Source organism: Megascapheus bottae, chromosome 10, assembly GCF_031878675.1.
Source record: "Megascapheus bottae isolate mThoBot1 chromosome 10, mThoBot2.hap1, whole genome shotgun sequence".
Classification (NCBI taxonomy): domain Eukaryota; kingdom Metazoa; phylum Chordata; class Mammalia; order Rodentia; family Geomyidae; genus Megascapheus; species Megascapheus bottae.
The window spans coordinates 50,805,542-50,823,763 of NC_143518.1; the positions used below are offsets into that span (position 1 = coordinate 50,805,542).

The 18,222-nt window shown below is 41.7% G+C and overlaps 1 protein-coding gene across 5 annotated transcripts in view; it reads left to right on the forward strand.

Annotated features, from left to right (window-relative positions):
• The window catches only part of LOC150058425 (acyl-CoA:lysophosphatidylglycerol acyltransferase 1), a 72,566-nt gene extending 54,777 nt beyond the window's left edge, over positions 1-17,789 (forward strand). For 2 of the 5 annotated variants that reach the window (XM_090341238.1, XM_090341240.1), the window contains exon 8: positions 3,370-5,456. In XM_090341238.1, the coding sequence (XP_090197364.1) occupies positions 3,370-3,521 (152 nt within the window). In that variant the 3' untranslated portion in view covers positions 3,522-5,456. Of the gene's footprint in view, positions 1-3,369; positions 5,457-17,118 lie in introns of those variants that run through there. The other 3 variants (XM_090341241.1, XM_090341239.1, XM_090341242.1) reach the window with 3 other exon arrangements.
• The last annotated feature ends 433 nt before the right edge of the window (positions 17,790-18,222 follow it).

Below are 18,222 nucleotides of genomic sequence, written 5' to 3' on the forward strand. Positions count from 1 at the left end.
CTATGGGCAAGTACCATGTGACAAGTGTGATGTCACACAGTGGATCTAATTCAAGAGGGTACACAAGAAGGAACACGGGTTTCAAATGTTTGTAGTACTTCATACCCCCATTATGTGAGGTGGTTTATGAAGTAGTGATAACATCCATGTCTAATCACTATACTTGATTATTAGTGTATTTGCAGTCATTTCTTAAAATTCTAGTAAAAAAAATTAGAGCCAGGTGCTGTGGCTCACACATGTAATCCTAGCTGCTCAGGAGGCTGAGATCTGAGGATCGCAGTTCAAAGCTAGCCCAGGCACTGAAGACTGAGAGACTTTTATCTCCAATTAACCACTAGAAAACTGAGAGTGGCATTGAGGCTCAATGAGTGGGGTGATAGCCTTGAACTGAAGAGCTCAGGGACAAGAGTCCAAGCTCCTCTACTGACGAAAAAAAATTTAGGCTAGGAGTGTGGTCCAGTAGTAGACTTCTAACCTAGCATGCACGAATCCCTGGGTTCAATTCCTTGGTACCACATACACAGAAAAAGCCAGAAGTGGCACTGTGGCTCAAGTGGCAGAGCACTAGCCTTGAGCAAAAAGTATCCAAAGCTCAGAGCCCAGGCCCTGAGTTCAAGTCCCAGGACTGGCGCCAAAAATGAAAATGTAAGGAAGAAAGATTTATCACATGGTTTCGGAGGTTTCAGTCCATTGCTTGGGCCAGTGGTCTGGGACCAGGCAGAAAATTACTTTAGTGGATGTGATGTGTAGTGTAGCAAAGCTGCTCACCTCATGGTGGCTGGAAAGCAAAAATGATGAGGGGGTCCAGGGTCCAAAAATTCATCCAAGGGCTCGCCCTGCCTCACTAGTAAACTCAGTTCTTTCATGACATCCCAGTTCCTAAAGGTTGCATCATCTTCCAGGAATGCCACAGGCTGGCATCTACTGTTTCCCGGCAATAATTCAGAGCCAAACCATGAATTCTGCTGCTGGCTCCATCTCATGGTCAGCATTTAGTTCACTCTTTAAGTCCCCAAAGTTTCAGAGTTTCAACATTACTTAAAAATCCAAACAAAGTCTTTCCTGAGACTCAAAGTGAATTCTTAGCTGTGAGCCCAGCTACAAAAATCTCAGTGTTGGGACTGGGAGTTTGGCCTATTGGTAGAGTGCTTGACTAGCATGCCCGAAGGCCCGGTTCAATTCCTCAGTACCACATACATAGAAAAAAGCTGGAAGTGATGCTGAGGCTCAAGTGGTAGAGCTCTAGCCTTGAGAAAGTCCAAGGACAGTGCTCAGGCCCTGAGCTCAAGCCCAGGACTGGCAAAAAAAAAAAAAAAAAAAAAAAAAAAATTTAGTGTATGGTCACTTGATCTCCGAAGATCTAGGCAAAAGACACAAAGTAGAAAGAAGCTGCTTACCTCGTGGCATCTGGGAAGCAGAAAACTTTGTTTCCATGAAGAAATAGTTTATTTCTTAAATTTTCATGGATATAGGCTTTACTCCTTGGAAGGTAACTTATGTCGATTTGAAGCTCTGTTCTGTTCTGTCTTCTCAGTATTTCATGAGAACTGCAATAAGAAAAACATGAGAGGAGGAGGGAAGGGGGAAGAAGAAAGAAAGGAGTGATACTGGTTGAATGCCAGAGACTTCTCAAGTGCTTTGAGGGATTGCTAGGCTGTAGGCTTATTTTTCTAGTACCTAAATGGGATGAAAAAGGAAACAAAGGTGTCTTGGATCTCAGAATCCAGTCTTGACTGAAGGGCTGAGAAGGCATGAGATGATGAGATGTTGAATGTTGAGAGTCCAACATGGGGCCAGGAGTTTGGCCTGGGGATAGAGTGCTTGCCTAGCATGCACAAAGACCCCTGTTCAATCCCTTGGTACCACATACATAGAAAAAAGCCGGAAGTGGTGCTGAGGCTCAAGTGGTAAAGTCCAAGGACAGTGTTCAGGGCCTGAGCTCAAGCCCAGGACTGGCAGACAGAGAGAGAGAGAGAGAGAGAGAGAGAGAGAGAGAGAGAGAGAGAGAGAGAGAGAGAGAGAGAATCCAACATGGTCCCTCTCCTTGCTAATCCTCAGTCATTTGTCTTGTGATATCTGGCCTAAATTGTAGCAAGAATAATGGAATAATGGAAGTCCTTTTTTTTGTAGTGGGTCAGTCGTAGGCTTGAATTCTGGGCTTGGGTGCTGTCTCTGAGCTCTGCAGCTCAAGTCTGTCACTACCACTTGAGCCATAGTGCCACTTCCAGTTTTCTGATAGTTGGAGATAAGAGTCTCATGGACTTTAGTGCCAGGCTGGCTTTCAACCAAGATCCTCAGATCTCAACCTCCTGAATAGCTAAGGTTACAGGCATGAGCCACTGGCACCCAGCAAGTCTCTTTTTAAGAAAGCTGTTTTCATATTAGACCTTGAGATCTTAAAGTGCACTCTGAATTGCTTGCAAGAAGCAAATCCCTTTGTGAATCAGCTTACCCTGGGGGATTATTAGCAAGGGCAGACTGAATGCCGAACAGTGGTAAAGATGACCTTCAGTAAGTTTGCTCTGAAATAATCTAGTTTTCCTTCCAGGAGAGAACTTAGAAATGTCTAATTACTTTGTATTCCCCTTTTTTATTATTGAGATATATTTCATAACCCATAATGCTTCTTGAAAATGTCAGTATTATATAAGCACCTTTTTTTTTTCAGCCCTGGGGCTTTATCTTAGGACCTGAGCAAGGCCTAATGCTCTACCACTTGAGCCACAGCACCACTTCCGTTTTTTTTTCTATGTATGTTGTACCAATGAGTCAAACCCAGGCCTTTGTGCATCCTAGGCAAGCACTCTTACCACTAGGCCAATCTCCCAGCCACAAATATATACAAGTAGTTTTCAAGATCAGAAACCAACCTAACTTGTAAATAAAGGAATTAGTATAAATTTTGCTATTTCAGAAGTTGTTTGATGTCAGTTTTATAGATCTGTGGAACTCTGTCAGGATTCAGTAGATATAAGACAGGAAACCAGAATCCTGGCTCTCAGGCAGATTTTATTTCATTGGCAGACAGGTAGAAAACAAGGAGAAGGGCAGAGACAGAGACAAGAGCCCGTTACAGATTGGGGAAAAATGCCAAGAAAGAAATAAAGCTGGAGGGAAGAATGACAGGGCTCGGGGTGGGCATTTTTCTGGTGTGGGTTGGATGCCACTGATCCAGCCATTTACTGAGAAGGAGAGTAATAAAGTTAAGGGCCAAAATATAAGACAAGAATACACAGTTTAAACAAAAATCTCTCAAAAGCAATGAAAAAAATCACAGAAAAACACAATTGTAATTAAAATAATCTTCAACTTTTATTCCAGGATATCTGCTACCACAATAAAACCAGTTTCTATCATATCTTTTAGGAGCCTTTCCACCTCTCAAGGGCCATAAAGAAGCTGTTTCCAAGGAGATGACTCTCAGCAACATGTGGATCTTTCTCATACAGTCTTTTGCGTTTTTGTCAGGCTATATGTGGTACAACATCATTCAGTATTTTTACCATTGCCTATTTTAGAAATTGACTTTGTCAAGGTCCTCATGGAGTTCAGACTTCCATAAGTGTACATTATTTTACATGTGCAAATCAAAATACTATCAAAAAGCAAAGGCAATTCAATGGATGGATTAATGTTTATCCCCCTTTGGGATATTTTAAAACTTCACTAAAAATGAAGATCAGTAATATAATGACCTGCTAATAATATATTTTAAGAAATTTCCATGTTTTAAAGCGAAACGCTCTACCATATATTTAAAGAAACATCATATTTGGAAAAGAAGAAATCATAAAAATCATCCTAGAAGACATCTGAAAGAAACTCTGTTGCCACCAGATACACCTGGTCATGTAGTTCAGGCTCTGAAATTGTGCGCACCCCTCCTAGCTAGTAAGCTCCATCAGAGCAGTGCTCCATGGCGCCCTCGTTTCACTCACCCACACTGTGGTTCTGGTAGTCTGAGAAGAGCAGCCGGGCACCTCCTGAAGATTGGTGTCCTGGCTGTGTGCAGTAACAGACTCCAGTCCTCAACCTAGGAGGAAACCCAATGTTGGCTTTCTTGCGGGTGGGGCAGTGTCACTGAACACCTGGCATTGACTGTGCTCCTTCAGAGGCTAGCTCAGGCCAACACCGTGTTTACGTGTACTTGTGCTCTCCTTCCTGCTGTGACTGTGTCACCAATTTTCTTTCTGTGCAGAAGGCATATCACAAACTGATGGTTGTAGTTTACCGAATACGCTTTTACCAGATGCAGACATAGCCTGACCTCAGGCCTCTGTTTGCAGCAGGAAACTTTTTCACATCGCGACATAGGAGCACTAAATGCCATTGGGGATAGTTGAAACAAAACATTCAAATGATCAGACTAGTTTAGTAGGAATATAAGAGCTTGAGCAAGACATTGATTGGCATAGAGTGGTGATAAGGTCTTGCGGGCGCCCCAGAGGTAGTGCAGATCGCAGTGTGTTTGTCATTACAACAAGCAGCTGGCCACTCAGGGCAGCCTAACCAGGGGCAGACTGGCACAAAAGGCTCTCAGTCTCTTCCAGTGACGATGGTAAAGCCAAGGTTCTATTAGTTCTAGAAAGCTTTTTCTTTTAACTTGTCATTGTGTTCATTTGATTTACCTCATAGGAGAACCAAACTTTATCAAAAGTTCAGGCCCTACATCAGTGTTTAGGTAGAAGATTTTGTTTTCGTTTTTGGCTTAGGATTGTGAGACTATTAAGAACCAGGAATAAGTCAGTGGTAGTTTTCTGTGATGTAAGCACTATAGATCTCCACTAATCCCATAAATAATTCTGAGAAGTAGACTGTTGAACAAAAATAAAGGCTAATGTTCTGTTTCCAATAAACAAAAAAAAATGTGGATTTTCCCCGTTATGTGGGAAAGCTAAAGCAACACCAAATAAAAGCTTACAGCAGCTTCATCTTTAAAATAACTCAGAGAATACATGAAAGAGAATGATTCATTAACTGAAAATACCTCATGAAATATTATGCCACTACTGTTAAAATGCAGACTATGTTGGGTGTGGTAACAGTTGCTATTAATGGGGTTTTTTTGGAAGTTCATTGTGTGTTCTACAATGAGTGAATTTGTGGAAAGTCTCATTTAGAGGTATCAGTGATGATAGTAAGCCAAAGAGAAGCTGTACAATTTTTTTTTTAAAACATATGCCAAACACTACTCAGTTGTAGGATGAATTGAAGTTGTTCATTTGAGGCATTAGCCATCTGTGGGAGAGGTTGCCCACTGTCAAGTATAGCATGTACAGTCCTAGCTAATAGACCATTTCCTCATTGCAAAGGAAACTACAGGGTAGAGTGGTCAGTTGTCTAATCCAAAAAATAATGCATCTGTGCATACATAATAGTGGCTTTGGGCCACCTTTGCCATCACTGTGCTCCAAAGGAACCATGATTTTATTAAATATACTGTATGCAGTAGACACATTCTCCTGTTAAGATGCTTTACATTTCCAACGCAGTGTCATTTCCACAGTCTCTAAAGTGATCTATAGATTTGTGATTACCTTTTGAAAACAGATCCATGCGTTATAAATAGATGTGCACTTGACTGTCCTGCCCCTCTTCAATTCTTTCTGAAAATGTTTGCAAAATATGTTTGAGAACATTGATAGTGCTTTCCTTCTTAGTAACTGGAGTTCCCTGCTTGCACTAAGACATGTAAAGAAAGGATCATGTTCATTTATGGCAATCTGGGGCAGCAGCAATATGCCACTATACAGAATTGAATAAAAATTCCTATCTGTGCTTTCTTTGTAAAGTGAAACAAAAGGAGGTTATGCTTTGTTGTAAATGTGTTGGGGGGAAGACTGTCTGCTTTATACCAGTGGCTTGTTACAAATCTCAGCAGTTGTTGGGCTTAGTTGGACTTCCTAGATTCCCACTGTAGGAAGGTTTGAGAACTCCCTACTGAATTCCAGTGTCAGTGAGTCATAGAGTCTGATCAGCCACAATAGGGTCCAGTGACTCTCAAAGTGACCAAGCCAGTAACTCACTCTTAGCTTCAAAAAGAGCAATTGGTGTTATAGAGAAGCTTATACACAATGCAAACTAAAGAAAAGTCAAGGGAGAAAGTGAAGTTTGGGTGGGCAAAATTGCTGAGAATAGAAGATAGCTATTAATTCAGATTTGTCATGTTATTTAATCTCTTCTGATGTTACAGCTAATTCTTAATTTTCCACAGTAGTGGAATTAAGGATTACTGCATAATTTTTACTGGTTGGTTAATCCAGTAGTAGTAAGTCATAGGGAAGCCAAAAAAAAAAAGTTCTGTGTATGAGTGTGGGTTTTTACTCTCATCAAACTTTCTTTTCCTTGCAGGGATGCTTACTAATTTAAATTGTTTTTCTGATTTTTTTCTTTGGATCAATGAGAGAATTGATTGACTTCTTTTGCCTTTGTATTCATGATTGTGTTAATAAGTAAGTGAAGTGAAATGGAAATATAGACTACTATCAGGAAGAAGTACCAAAGCCTGACTAATCCCGGGGCTGGGAAAGGCATCCCTGAATAATCAAGAGCAAGTGGAACTAAAATTGTTTTGAACATGAAATCTTCAGTTCCCTAGTGTAAACCTCAGAGCATCATTTTGGTGTTGAGAATACAACTTCATTCTTGACTTTTGTTGCTCACTTCTTGTGGTTTGGTCTTGGTAATTTTTTTTTGACAATCATTTCTGAAGACCCTTCTGAACTATTTGGTCCTGGTTATAATCTTTGATCATGAGTAGTCTTGTATTCTTTTTTATATTTAAAAAAATGTTTTATTTGCACTACTGAGTAGGAAGAGTGTACTATTTCTGTTTTGTTTTGTTTTGTTTTAAGTCACTACAAAGGACTTCACTCCAGAGTTACCAATGTGAGAGTATTCAACTGTGGTCCACAGTGGATGGATAATAGTGGTTTGTTATGTGGTTTTGTTTTGTTTTGTTTCCTTTGTCCTGCAATGCTGTGGGCTCTACATTGTTATCATGCAAGGCAAAGTCAAAAGGAACATGGGGCAACAGGTGTACTAGTTCATTTTAGGAGGATTCAAGACTAATGTGTTTGGGACCAAAACCACCTAAGTTGAAAAGTTCCGGCTCACACAAGGGCCGAGTGTACTCTGGAGCAGTCATTGTCGGGTGCTGTATTATAACCATTTTGCACCAGTCCCCAGCACTTAGGAAGCGGGCCGTGGGAATACGTGCCGAGCTGTTGGGGGAGGGTGACTGTAGCCATATGAAAATAAAACATGGGAGTTTCTCCAAAATTTCCACCTGAGGATTTTTACATTTAATATTTTTTAAAAACAGTTCAAAGAGCAAAAAGATTTTAAGTGTATTCAAGTTGCAAAGTGTGCACACATTTCAAATGGCTTTATTTTTATTGTGTAAAACTGTTGAACACATGACTGTGATGCACAAATTCTTTACATGTAAGGAATCTATGCATTTTACAGTAACTTCCTTGATGATTGGGTAATGAGACAGTTACACATTCAGCTGCCATTTTTTATTAAGTGCTTTCATTTTCTTTACAGGTATTATGAAGTTCTATTTATTTTATGTGGATGGATTTTCATTTTCTGCTGTAATGTTTACTTTGGCTTGTTGACCTTTCTTTGTGTACCTGCATGATATGACGTACTGTGTGATGAGAATGAGTGTAAAGGCTGTGGCCTCTGTAACTGACTTCTGTAAAGGGCTGGTCACACATGAATCTGGCTTACGAATGCATTTGGATCAAAAAGTAGTAACCAGATCACCTTTTCAGAAATTTAGATGTAAACACCAAAAGAAGCATTTTTCTCAGCAAAATAGCTGGTTCTATTTTTTTTTAAAACGTAGAGAAAATAAAGTTGATTTTTTTCAAGTACAATGCTTTTCCTTCTTAAGTAATGCGGTTGGAGTGTTTGTGTTCTGGGGCTGTGTGAATACCAACCCCTGTAGGCATGTACCTAGAGCCTATGAAGCAGCCAAAAGGTTGAGAGTAAGCTGAAAGGCCAAATGAAAACATGGCAGGCTTCCTTCACTGATTTCATGATTTGTCCCCTTCTTTCTGTCTTCCCAGTCTGTGGTATGCTGGTAATAGTCTACTGTCCTGAAAAAAAGAAGTATGTGTCCATGAGTAACTAAATTATAAATATCATTGATCCAGATTACCAATTATATCTTGATTCTCAACAAGATATTAAATTGCTGTTTGCTAAACCATTATAGTCAAACTAAGGTCTCAGAACAACCAAGATGTGCATTTCAGCATTATGTCCTGAATTACTAACTCGTCTCCCAATAAATGTATCGTCATCCAATCTAATATGTGATTTACTGTACTGTTAAATTCTTCTCTGCTTATACAGAGCCATATGTATAGAGCACCAGTTTAACTTCATATAACTCAATTTTAATAATAGTTATTTAACAACTTGCTCAGCAAATACCGGGGGAAAAGAATCCTAAAGTTATTGATTGGCTCTTGGGAGCCAGTAGGAGCTGTCTCCAGCACACCACTGCCCTATTATTTGTAGGGTTGGATTTCTGAGTTTTGTTTTTATCTGTTAATATTGGATAAACTTCTCAAAACTAATTTACTTGCTGCCCACTAACCCTTGCTACCACTAACCCTTGAAGAGGCCCAGAAGGCTGAGGAAAAGCATTCAGATCAACACTAGTGAGTGAGCTTTTCATCTGAGAACAAACTTCCTTAAGTGCAAGGGAAGCTTGTATATTTCTACAATTTTGTTTTTATTATTCAACGCTAAGTAAATGTATTATAAGCATCTCTGATACTTCCTTGTAAGCATTTGAAACATAAATTGTTTAGTTACTTGTTTGTAGAATGTTATCCCACTGAAAAATTCAAATGTGTCAAAATACTTTGTCTTATTACCAAATAAGTTAGTTACAGTTTACTCTACCTCTTTTTTATCTAGATTTTAATCTGCTGTTCTGGTGAGGTTCTAGTTTCTTCCTCTGAGAAGTACTTTCTGTAGAAGAACAGATTGGGGCAGAGGCATGAAAATAAATTCGAAGCACTCAGAGATCTATTGCTGACCAGTCTTCTTCACAAGCTGGGAGGAAAGCTATTGTTTTTAATGCCCACTTAATACGAAATTACATATTTAAAAAATGTTTCTTCCTGGTGGAAAAAATGTATTTTTAAAAGGAAAAACAAAATCTTCTTGGCTCTAAGAAGTCAGCTGTATGAACAGGTGAAACCATATCATAAATGCTGATATGATAGCAATCAATAAATTTTTACCTCTCAGGATTTGGGTAAGTTTGTTATTGACCTTGAGGCTAGAGAAACACTGTTTACAGAGGTCAAGTCATAGAAAAAAAAAATGGGTACACAAGCAAAGCCCAGAAAGAGGGCTAACAAACCACTGGAAACAAAACAGGCTCCTTTCATAACCAGAAAAACTTAATTAGATATAATGATCAAATATAATTGGATCCTTTAGACAAAGGAATTGAGATGCTGTTTTCTGTTAGGAATCATGGAACCTCTCGCAGCACAGACCGCTGGGAATACTCCTGCCTTTTGCGTGTGAGCCTCACTCTGGCTCTGACCCCAAGGACATAGCCATCTCATGGATGTGAGGGCTGTCTTAAAGGGGTCACTGAGAAAATGCGTGACTTAAATACCTGCCCTGAAAACTCTTCTACTTCATACTTCATTCTACTTCATTTTCATCCCTCTATTTCCTTTTTTTTTTTTTTTTTTGCCAGTCCTGAGCTTGGGCTCAGGGTCTGAGCACTATCCCTGGATTTTCTCAAGGCTAGGGCTCTACCACTTGAGCCACAGCACCACTTCTGGCTTTTTGCTACGTATGTGGCACCGAGGAATCGAACCTGGGTCTTTATGCATGCTAGCCAAGCACTCTACCACTAGGCCAAACTCCCAGCCTCTATTTCCTTTTGATGCAAAAACTCCCTGCAGTATCCTACTAGTTGGCATTATCAGGGCCAGTTAGATGGACAGTCAAGGGAAAGGGAAAATTCCTAAATTTAAATGGCAACAATAGATAGTCTCAAGGAAATGGGCCACATTTAACTGTCCATGGAGCCATCCTGAGCATTCAGCTTTGAGAATGTCTCTTCCCTAAGGTGTACACATGCACAGGTACACATATAAGTATGTGTAAATGCACAAGAAAAGCATAGTCCTTACCTCTTAGGCAGCTCCAGGAGGCTTAACAAAGGATACTTGGTCATCATCTATAGTCCATGATAGAACTTTTTCTTCAAACATGTATATGCAGACATACAACCAGTAAGGGCAAAGATAACTTTTAGGCCTTTATTAGACTTATTGGATCTCTGGTGTACTTATGTAGGGAAGGAGAACAGTGGCAGCTTGGGGCTCCCAAAGGCACAAAAGTCTAAGTTTTGAGACAAGGCACTGGCCAGGAACAGCTTCACTTGCTGTGTATTCTTTGGTTAAAGCAAGTCACAGGAAATTTCTTTTGCTGGCATCAGGTACCTCATGTTTGCTTGGTTTGCTAGTTTATGGCTGGTCCTCTACCAAAGAGTCATAACTCCAGCATTGTGCTATTTCTTTGGGGGGAGAGGATGGTCCTGGGGCTTGAACTCAGTGCCCAGGTGCTACCCCTGACATTCTTTTTCTCAAGGCTAGCACCCTACCACTTGAGCTATGGTACCACTTTTGGCTTTTTCTGAATTTATTGGAGATAGTCTCATAATTTCCTGCCTGGGGCTGACTTCAAGCCGCCATCCTCAGATTTCAGTCTCCTGAGCCACCATCAGTCCCTGGTGATAGAAACTTTTTAAGGATTGGCTATCATAGTAGAACATCCCTCAGCTAGTTAAGAATATTGGTTAGGGACCAGGAGTTTGGCCTAGCGGTAGAGTACTTGCCTAGCACATATCAAGACCCAGGTATGATTCCTCTGTACGCCATACATAGAAAAGCCAGAAGTAGTGCGGTGACTCAATTGGCAGAGTGCTAGACCTTAAGAAAAAGCCAAAAGACAATGCTCAGTTCAAGCACCAGGACTGGAAAAAAAAAGAAAGAAAAGAAAAGGAAAGAAAGAAAGAAAGAGTATTAGTTAGGTCTAGAAGAGTTCTCATCCTTGATAAATTTTCCCACAATCCCCATTAATTGGAAATGTTTCAAGTTTCCAAATATGTAGCAGATTAGATCTGTTATACTGCCTCTCATTCAAGTCACAATCCAACAGACACCTAGCTAAATGAATAAGGCTTTGGTTGAGATTAGCCTTTATACTATTTTTGACACTGACTGGTGTAAGACTCATTGTTCCTTGAAATTTCAGAATTATTTGGAGCCTTAGAAACCACTTTGCTCTGGGAGGGCAGATTTTATTCTGGTGCAGTTCGGGTCCATTGCTGGTGGCATCAAATGGCTCCTTGATAACTGTGGAAACTAGAATCAGATCTCTTGACTTCTATTCAAATGCTTTTCCCAAAACTGCAGACTGCTGTGTTCAGGTTTCTATTTTTAGTAAATGAGAAAGATCAAGGATTAAATACATAAAGGGGATGATGGATCTAAGAGTTCTACAGTTTCCTCCTCAATTTTAAAGTGAACTTAATAGCCTCCCAAATCAGATAATGTGTGTGTGCACCAGTGCCAGTGCCAGTTCTGGGGCTTGAACTCAGCCCTGGGTGCCATCCTTGAGCTTTTTAGCTCAAGACTAACACTTTACCAATGGAGCCACAGCTCCACTTTTGGCTTTTTGGTAGTCTATTGGAAATAAGAGAACAATAGCCTTTCCTGCCTCGGCAGGCTTCAAGTGACAGTCCTCAGACCTCAGCCTCCTAAGTAGCTAGGATTGAAACATGAACCACTGGCACCTAGCCAAAGTCAGGTAACTTTTACAAGTGCTCCTTTCAAATACTTCAAAAATACTATTCATCACCTAAAAAAGAGCCAGAAACCCATGGTTTTGTTCTTTTGGGGTTGTGGCTATGGAAGTGTGTGGTGATTTGCTCTGTGTAGAATATAAGTGAGTGCCTTAGCTTTGCACTGAAGAAAATAGATTTCAGTCTTGGAGTACTTCCTGGTATTTCTGAATTCCAGGTATGAAACTGGTGCTGGGTGATAAATTCCAGTCTGTGATTATTACATTTAGTGCCCAAATGTCCTTCCATCGAAGCCCCATTAATTTCAAGGTCTTATTCAAAAAGGAACCTAAAGAACCACAGAAGCCACGAGCTTGAACCCCAGTTCTGCCCTTTGGTATTTTTCTTCTCAATTTCACTCACACGTGTCTAATGGGAAACTTTCGAAGTGTTCTTTATGGTATAAAGTAGGCTGAAGCATCTGAGGTACAAGGTCATTAGCACATATGCTGAACGTTCAGTAAGGAGGATATGTTTATCTGCTCCGTTGGGCTCGACAGAGGATGTAATTATTCCTGTACTTAACTGTGCCCAAACTCCAAATGACCTGAGCTGTGCATAAAAATTGCATTACTCACATAGGCTATTGCCTATCAGCCTATTTTTCCAGACCTGTACTCATTGAGTTTCTAAGCTAGACAAATGCAATCCACATCACCAGCTCTTGACCCCTCCTGATATATCTAAGGCCCTCCCCATAAGAAAAAGCTCTGAGCTTGGGGAAGCAATTATGAACGTGAAGAGACAGGAGCATAAAGAAGAAATAGGATCTGCTAGACAAAAGACATTACATAGTTTTAATTGGGACCTATTTTTGCTTCTGAGACATGATGTCACCTATGGTGAAGACCTTGAACTAATTATCAAAAGAGAGGGAAATATAATTTCTAGTGTTTGGAAGTGAGCCACTGGCCCATGATTCCCTCTGCATAATTCATTTGATCCTAAATATAAAACTCGGCATCCTAAAAGTTCAGAAAGATGAGAGCAATGTTGAAAAAATTTTCTTCACAGTTGCAGAGGAGATCTCTGAAGTTTATGTCTTGAGAATGGATGCTTTATCTTCTAGTGGTAAGTGCTGGGGATCAATTCTTAAGAATCAAGGTGGGGCTGGGAGTTTGGCCTAGTGGTAGAGTGCTTGCCTAGCATGCACAAAGACCTGGGTTCGATTCCTTAGTACCACATACATGGAAAAAAAAAAGCCAGAAGTGGTGCTGTGGCTCAAGTGGTAGAGCTCTAGCCTTGAGGAAAGCCCAAGGACAGTGCTCAGGCCCTGAGCCCAAGCCCAGAACTAGCAAAAAAAAAAAAAAAGAATCAAGGTGCCAGAAGTAATAGATAAGAATTAGTCCTCTTTGTTTATGCTTACTGCGACTGTGGTATACTACAGGGGAAATTGAGGTTGCTTTGATCAGCAGATATACTGGGTGGTAGCAGTGAAAAGCTTATTTTCTATACTGGTATTGGTGTTTTAATGCAAGGCCTTGTGCTTTCAGCTTTCTTGCTCATGGCTTGTATTCTACTTTTTGAGCTATACTTCCAGCTTGCATTTTTGCTGGTTAATTGGTATTAGAGTTGGACCTTTTTTTTTTACTTGTCTGACTTCAAACCAAGATCTTCCACATCTCAGCCTTCTGAGGAATGAGTACAACAGTCACTGGTATCAACAGAGGCGATGATTTGAAGGTCTTAAGAGCCTGTGATTCCTCAACCTCATACCTAACAAATTGCATTCACAGATCTCCAGAGCAACACCAGAAAGTGGAGGATTTCAGGAGAGGAAGCAAGATGCAGGGCGAGGTTGAGATTATGGAATGGATGTCTTAGTACTCATAAGCCATCATCTTATAGGATGCTTAGCATGAACTACTCATAGATATAGAGATGTCTGCTCAGGCACCATGACATTCAGAGCAATACTGGACTACTCACAGTCAAGGAGGCCTGGTTTGTCTTCCCAAAGCATTGCTAGAAGGAAAGAAACAATTGAGTTAATAGACATGGAGTCTATATCCTGGTTTCTCTATGAAGGTAGAGCAGTGTAGTAGCTAACCACATTGAGTAGTCAGGCTTTCAGAGTACATTAGTGTCCGTATAGGGAGGGCCACAGGAATAGTGGCTGTACCTGAGTGGTGAGGAGGCTGGTGGTCAAGAAGCCCGTGGTTCTACCTCATTTACTCTTCATTCCTTAGATCTTGAAAGAGGAAGGACAGAACAGCAGGGCCAACTTCTGTAGCCTCACTTGAGGTGCCTAATTAACAGAGTGGCTTAGTCTAAGGCAAATAGATCCTGTCATGTCAAGAGTATTTCCTGATGGGAGAGGAGTGGCAAGCAGAGTTGGCACAGGCTCTGGGTTACGAACACTGGAAACCACAGACAGACAGGAGGGAAGCTAAAGGCCTTGCTTGAGCCAGTCAAGTTTGTGCTGAGCTATGAGAGTTGGAAGGCTTTCAGCCCAACCAGCAAATGGATTTAGCCAAGCTCCTGAATCCACTGTCAGGCTTTATCTAATGTATCTAAGGCCTTCCAGGGCAAGCCAAGCTTGAGGTCAGAAAAGCAATTTCTGACCCTGGACCCCGCCTGGAAGAGAGCAAACCAAGGTGCACCCTTCCTGCACTGCTCAGGTCTAAAGACATTCACTCAGAGATCCTTGACCTGACATTCCCAAAGAAAATTGCTTGTACAAATTGTGGGGATGAGGTAAAGCTCTCATGATTCTAGAAACTTCTATGTCCTTCTCTTGACTGATACTTTCACAGCATGTACTGGGCTCTTTCTCCTTCTGTGACTGACGTTGATGACCCCGGCAATTTGAGGTAGTTGTTACTGCTTTTATTTATCTGTGAATTTCTGCCTTTCTTTATTTGGGCAATGGTAAGGGAGGTTCTGAGACCCTGCTTTATTTTTGGCCATGGTTAAACAGAATTCTAATACACTGAAAGCATTTGGAGAAAACATAGAAGGGCTGTTGGGACTCATACCATTTTTAGACTGTTAAAGTGAAACACATCTGGAGAAAAGCAAACATATTGACTATAACAACAAGGAGGAAATAATTTAGTACAAAAGAATCAGTGGGTTTGGATTTTTTTCCTTCTCTTCCAATAAACTGAAAGACTTGGTAGCTGAGGCAAGATGTTCATTGTTGATGGAAGGAAAAGGAAATAGCCCAATCAGAAGAATAAAACTGCTCAAGTAGTAGATTTGATGGTTTTTCTCAGCCCAAGGAGAGGGCCATTAGCATCCAGGAAGATCACTTGACTTCATGGGAAGGCTGGAAGAAACTCACAATACTTCATATGTGAGGGCAGTTGTTGTAAGAGTCCAGGATGAGACAAGCATTCTCTTGTCACCAGAAGAATTCACACAAAGGCTGAGCAAGCCAGTACCAGGGGTGCTGGGTGGAAGAACCCTACTGGGACTGGGGGTGGGTATGAGGGTTAGGACTGGACCAGCTGGCCCCTAAAGCCTCTCTCCTTCAGTAGGCCCTTGTCACAGAGACCCAGATCAAAGCTCCCACTGTGCCTTGTCTTCTCTATTGTACTCAGAGAGGCCAGACTACAGGGTCATTTCACCCTCATCACTACCGAGGCCTCTCAAGCTTTAAACCCTCAGCCAGGTTCAGCCATGTCACTTGTGTACTAAGTGAAAAGCTTGAGGGGCTGGCTGAGAAGTGTTTTATTTTTTACTTTGTTTTTACACAAAACAATTCCCAGCAACTATATTTAATTTCTTCTTTTGTCCTATACACAATAAAGCTATCTAATCTTTACCAAGTATCTAATCTCGCCTTTTGATCAATGAATGTCATGTTCAATTCACTGACAATCTAGAAGGATCTTTCTGCCTTCATAAATACACAGTATGAATGTCAACAGAGCATGCAGAACACTGAAAGGAGCAGGTCTCAAGCTTGTGAAGTTAGCCCTTCCACCAGGACTCCCATGGAGGAAATAGAGTGGGAAGGAGCCAGATGTCTGGATTCCTTAGTGTCCCTGCTCTGTCCTCCTTCTCAGGCGCAGGACAAGGTGTTCTTAGAGAACAGGAAGGTAAGAGTAGCAAGTGAATCAGCACTCAGTTATAAGCCTGGGGGCCCTAAAACATAGATGGGAAACCTAGCCTCCACCAACTGCCTATCTCCTCACTGGCTAACAGCTATCTCTATGACCACTAATCCACTCTGCTCCCTCCCTCCCTGAAAAAAACAAACAAACAAACAAACAAACAAAACCCTTCTGGATTGCTCCTGAAGTGAGTTACTAAAAGGTTCCCCATCACTGGAAGGTAGTGGCTCACACCATCTAATCCTAGCTACTCAGGAAGTGGAGAGGTGGGGCAGGAAAATGCATGAGATTCTTATCTTCAATTAAACTCCAAAAAGGCCAGAAGTGGATTTGTGGTTCAAATGGTAGAGTACTAGCCTTGAGCAAAAAAAAAAAAAAAAAAAAAAAAGGGTTCGGAATCAGCACCAAGACCCTGAGTTCAAGTCCCCCCGCCCTACACATAATGGTCCCTCCATCCCTAGCACCAGAGAATCCCCCCAAGGACAATGGCAGAAAGACTCAGCTGTGTGTTTGAGGTGGGAAATAGCCCAAGGTGAGTGAATGGTACAGAATCACAATGTCACAATGACATTGGAAAACAGTGAGCCCAAGGGACGGGCTGAGCTGCAGTGACCACTCCGTGGGTCAGTCCAAAGGCTCAGTTTTCCCTAGGGACCAGCCTCCCAAGAGAATACTGAGCAGAAGTGGCTTATGAGCAGAAAATTATTTCTATTGTTCTGCAAATTCCACCCTCCCCCGCCCCCCATATCCTCTCACTGAGAGGTGTACATTCTTGGAGCAAGCCTCATTCCCCACTCCCTCCCTAGTGGAATCACCATTCTGGAGAAGGGAACCCTGGGACGGGGCTAGCTCAGGCACTGTCACCATAACAGGTAACAACCCAAGGATGAAATAAGATAAGCTATGGCAGTGCTTCAGGGCTTGAGGGGGGGCAGGGCTGCAAGGGGTGTTTGGATAGAAAGGGAGGTAATCCTTAAAGTCTTCCTAGAAAATGGGCTGAAGCCTAAGTAAAGATCCAGAATGAACCTCACTGCTGGCAAGAGAATGAATACCAGAGACTCTGCTGCTCTGCTCCCCAGATACCTGCCACAGCTCACCTTGAGCTCTGATTACAGCCAAGGCCCTTTTCCTGAGTCTTATTTCCTCACTTCCTAGGCTCCAGTTATGGCATCATTCTGAGAAGCTGATTGGCAAGCTGTTCTGCCCAGAAGCCCCAAACTTGAACTTGCCAGCAGAGGCGGAAACATTATTAATTTGTGAGCGGAAAGAGCCACATCAAAAGAAGTAAAGGAATATTAGTGTCTGATCCAAAGAACTTTAATTTTCATAATTTCCACCTCTTGAGACAGTGATCAGCCATGCCACTTCTATCTCACAAGGTCTTCATGAGATCCAGTGAACCCACACCTATGAATGGAACTTTCTTTCACACTGCAGCAGTCTCATGTAAATGTGAAAAACCAGTTTGCTGCCTTTGTGCCTTGTTCCAAGACTGGCCTCCTGGGACACACAGTGGACTTTGTTATTGGAGCTTGTGAGCTTAGCAAACTCCTGTTTGTCTGGAATCTGAACTAGATGCTCAACCAGGCCAATGGTAAGTTGTCTCAGGGTGTGGGGGTGCTTGACCTGGGGTTGGAGCCAGAAATTCTCCTTCCAGAGCCAAACTTGAGGAGCTCTGTGGCCTGAAGCAGTCTTATATTTTCTGAGCCTCCTGTGCCTCAACTGATAAAAAGGGTTATTATGCTTACTCCAGTCTGTATCCTGTGACTCCCTGCACAAGGTGTGTTCCACATATAAATAGCTCCAATAAAACCTTTTCTCCCAAAGCCTTGTGTCTTCCCTCCTTTGCCTCCTGGTCGATCCATAGGAGAAGAGATCAGCGGTGTGTAACACTTGTGCAAAAACAAAACAAACCACAAGAGTCTGGTATTGATGACTGGCTTCCCCAATTCAATTGTGTGAGGGGGGGGGAATAATATTGTATTTTTTCTTAATTTATTATTGGTGTGTATCATACCTGTAAACCTATAAGCTTTCTTCCTTCCAATTTTAGTCTGTCTGTCTGGCATATTTCCCTCCCCTCCCCCAGCAAGTAGATTATTTATTCTAATCTGAGGGCTGTTTCCAGACGTTTCTGGAAAGATGAGAAGCCCACCTGATGTATACGTTCAAGGAAGCCACCCAGGCCTTTGCCATTCGACGTTTACTTCTCCCAGGACCCCGAGAATTGGGCGTCGTAGGTGACCTCGAACCCCTAAC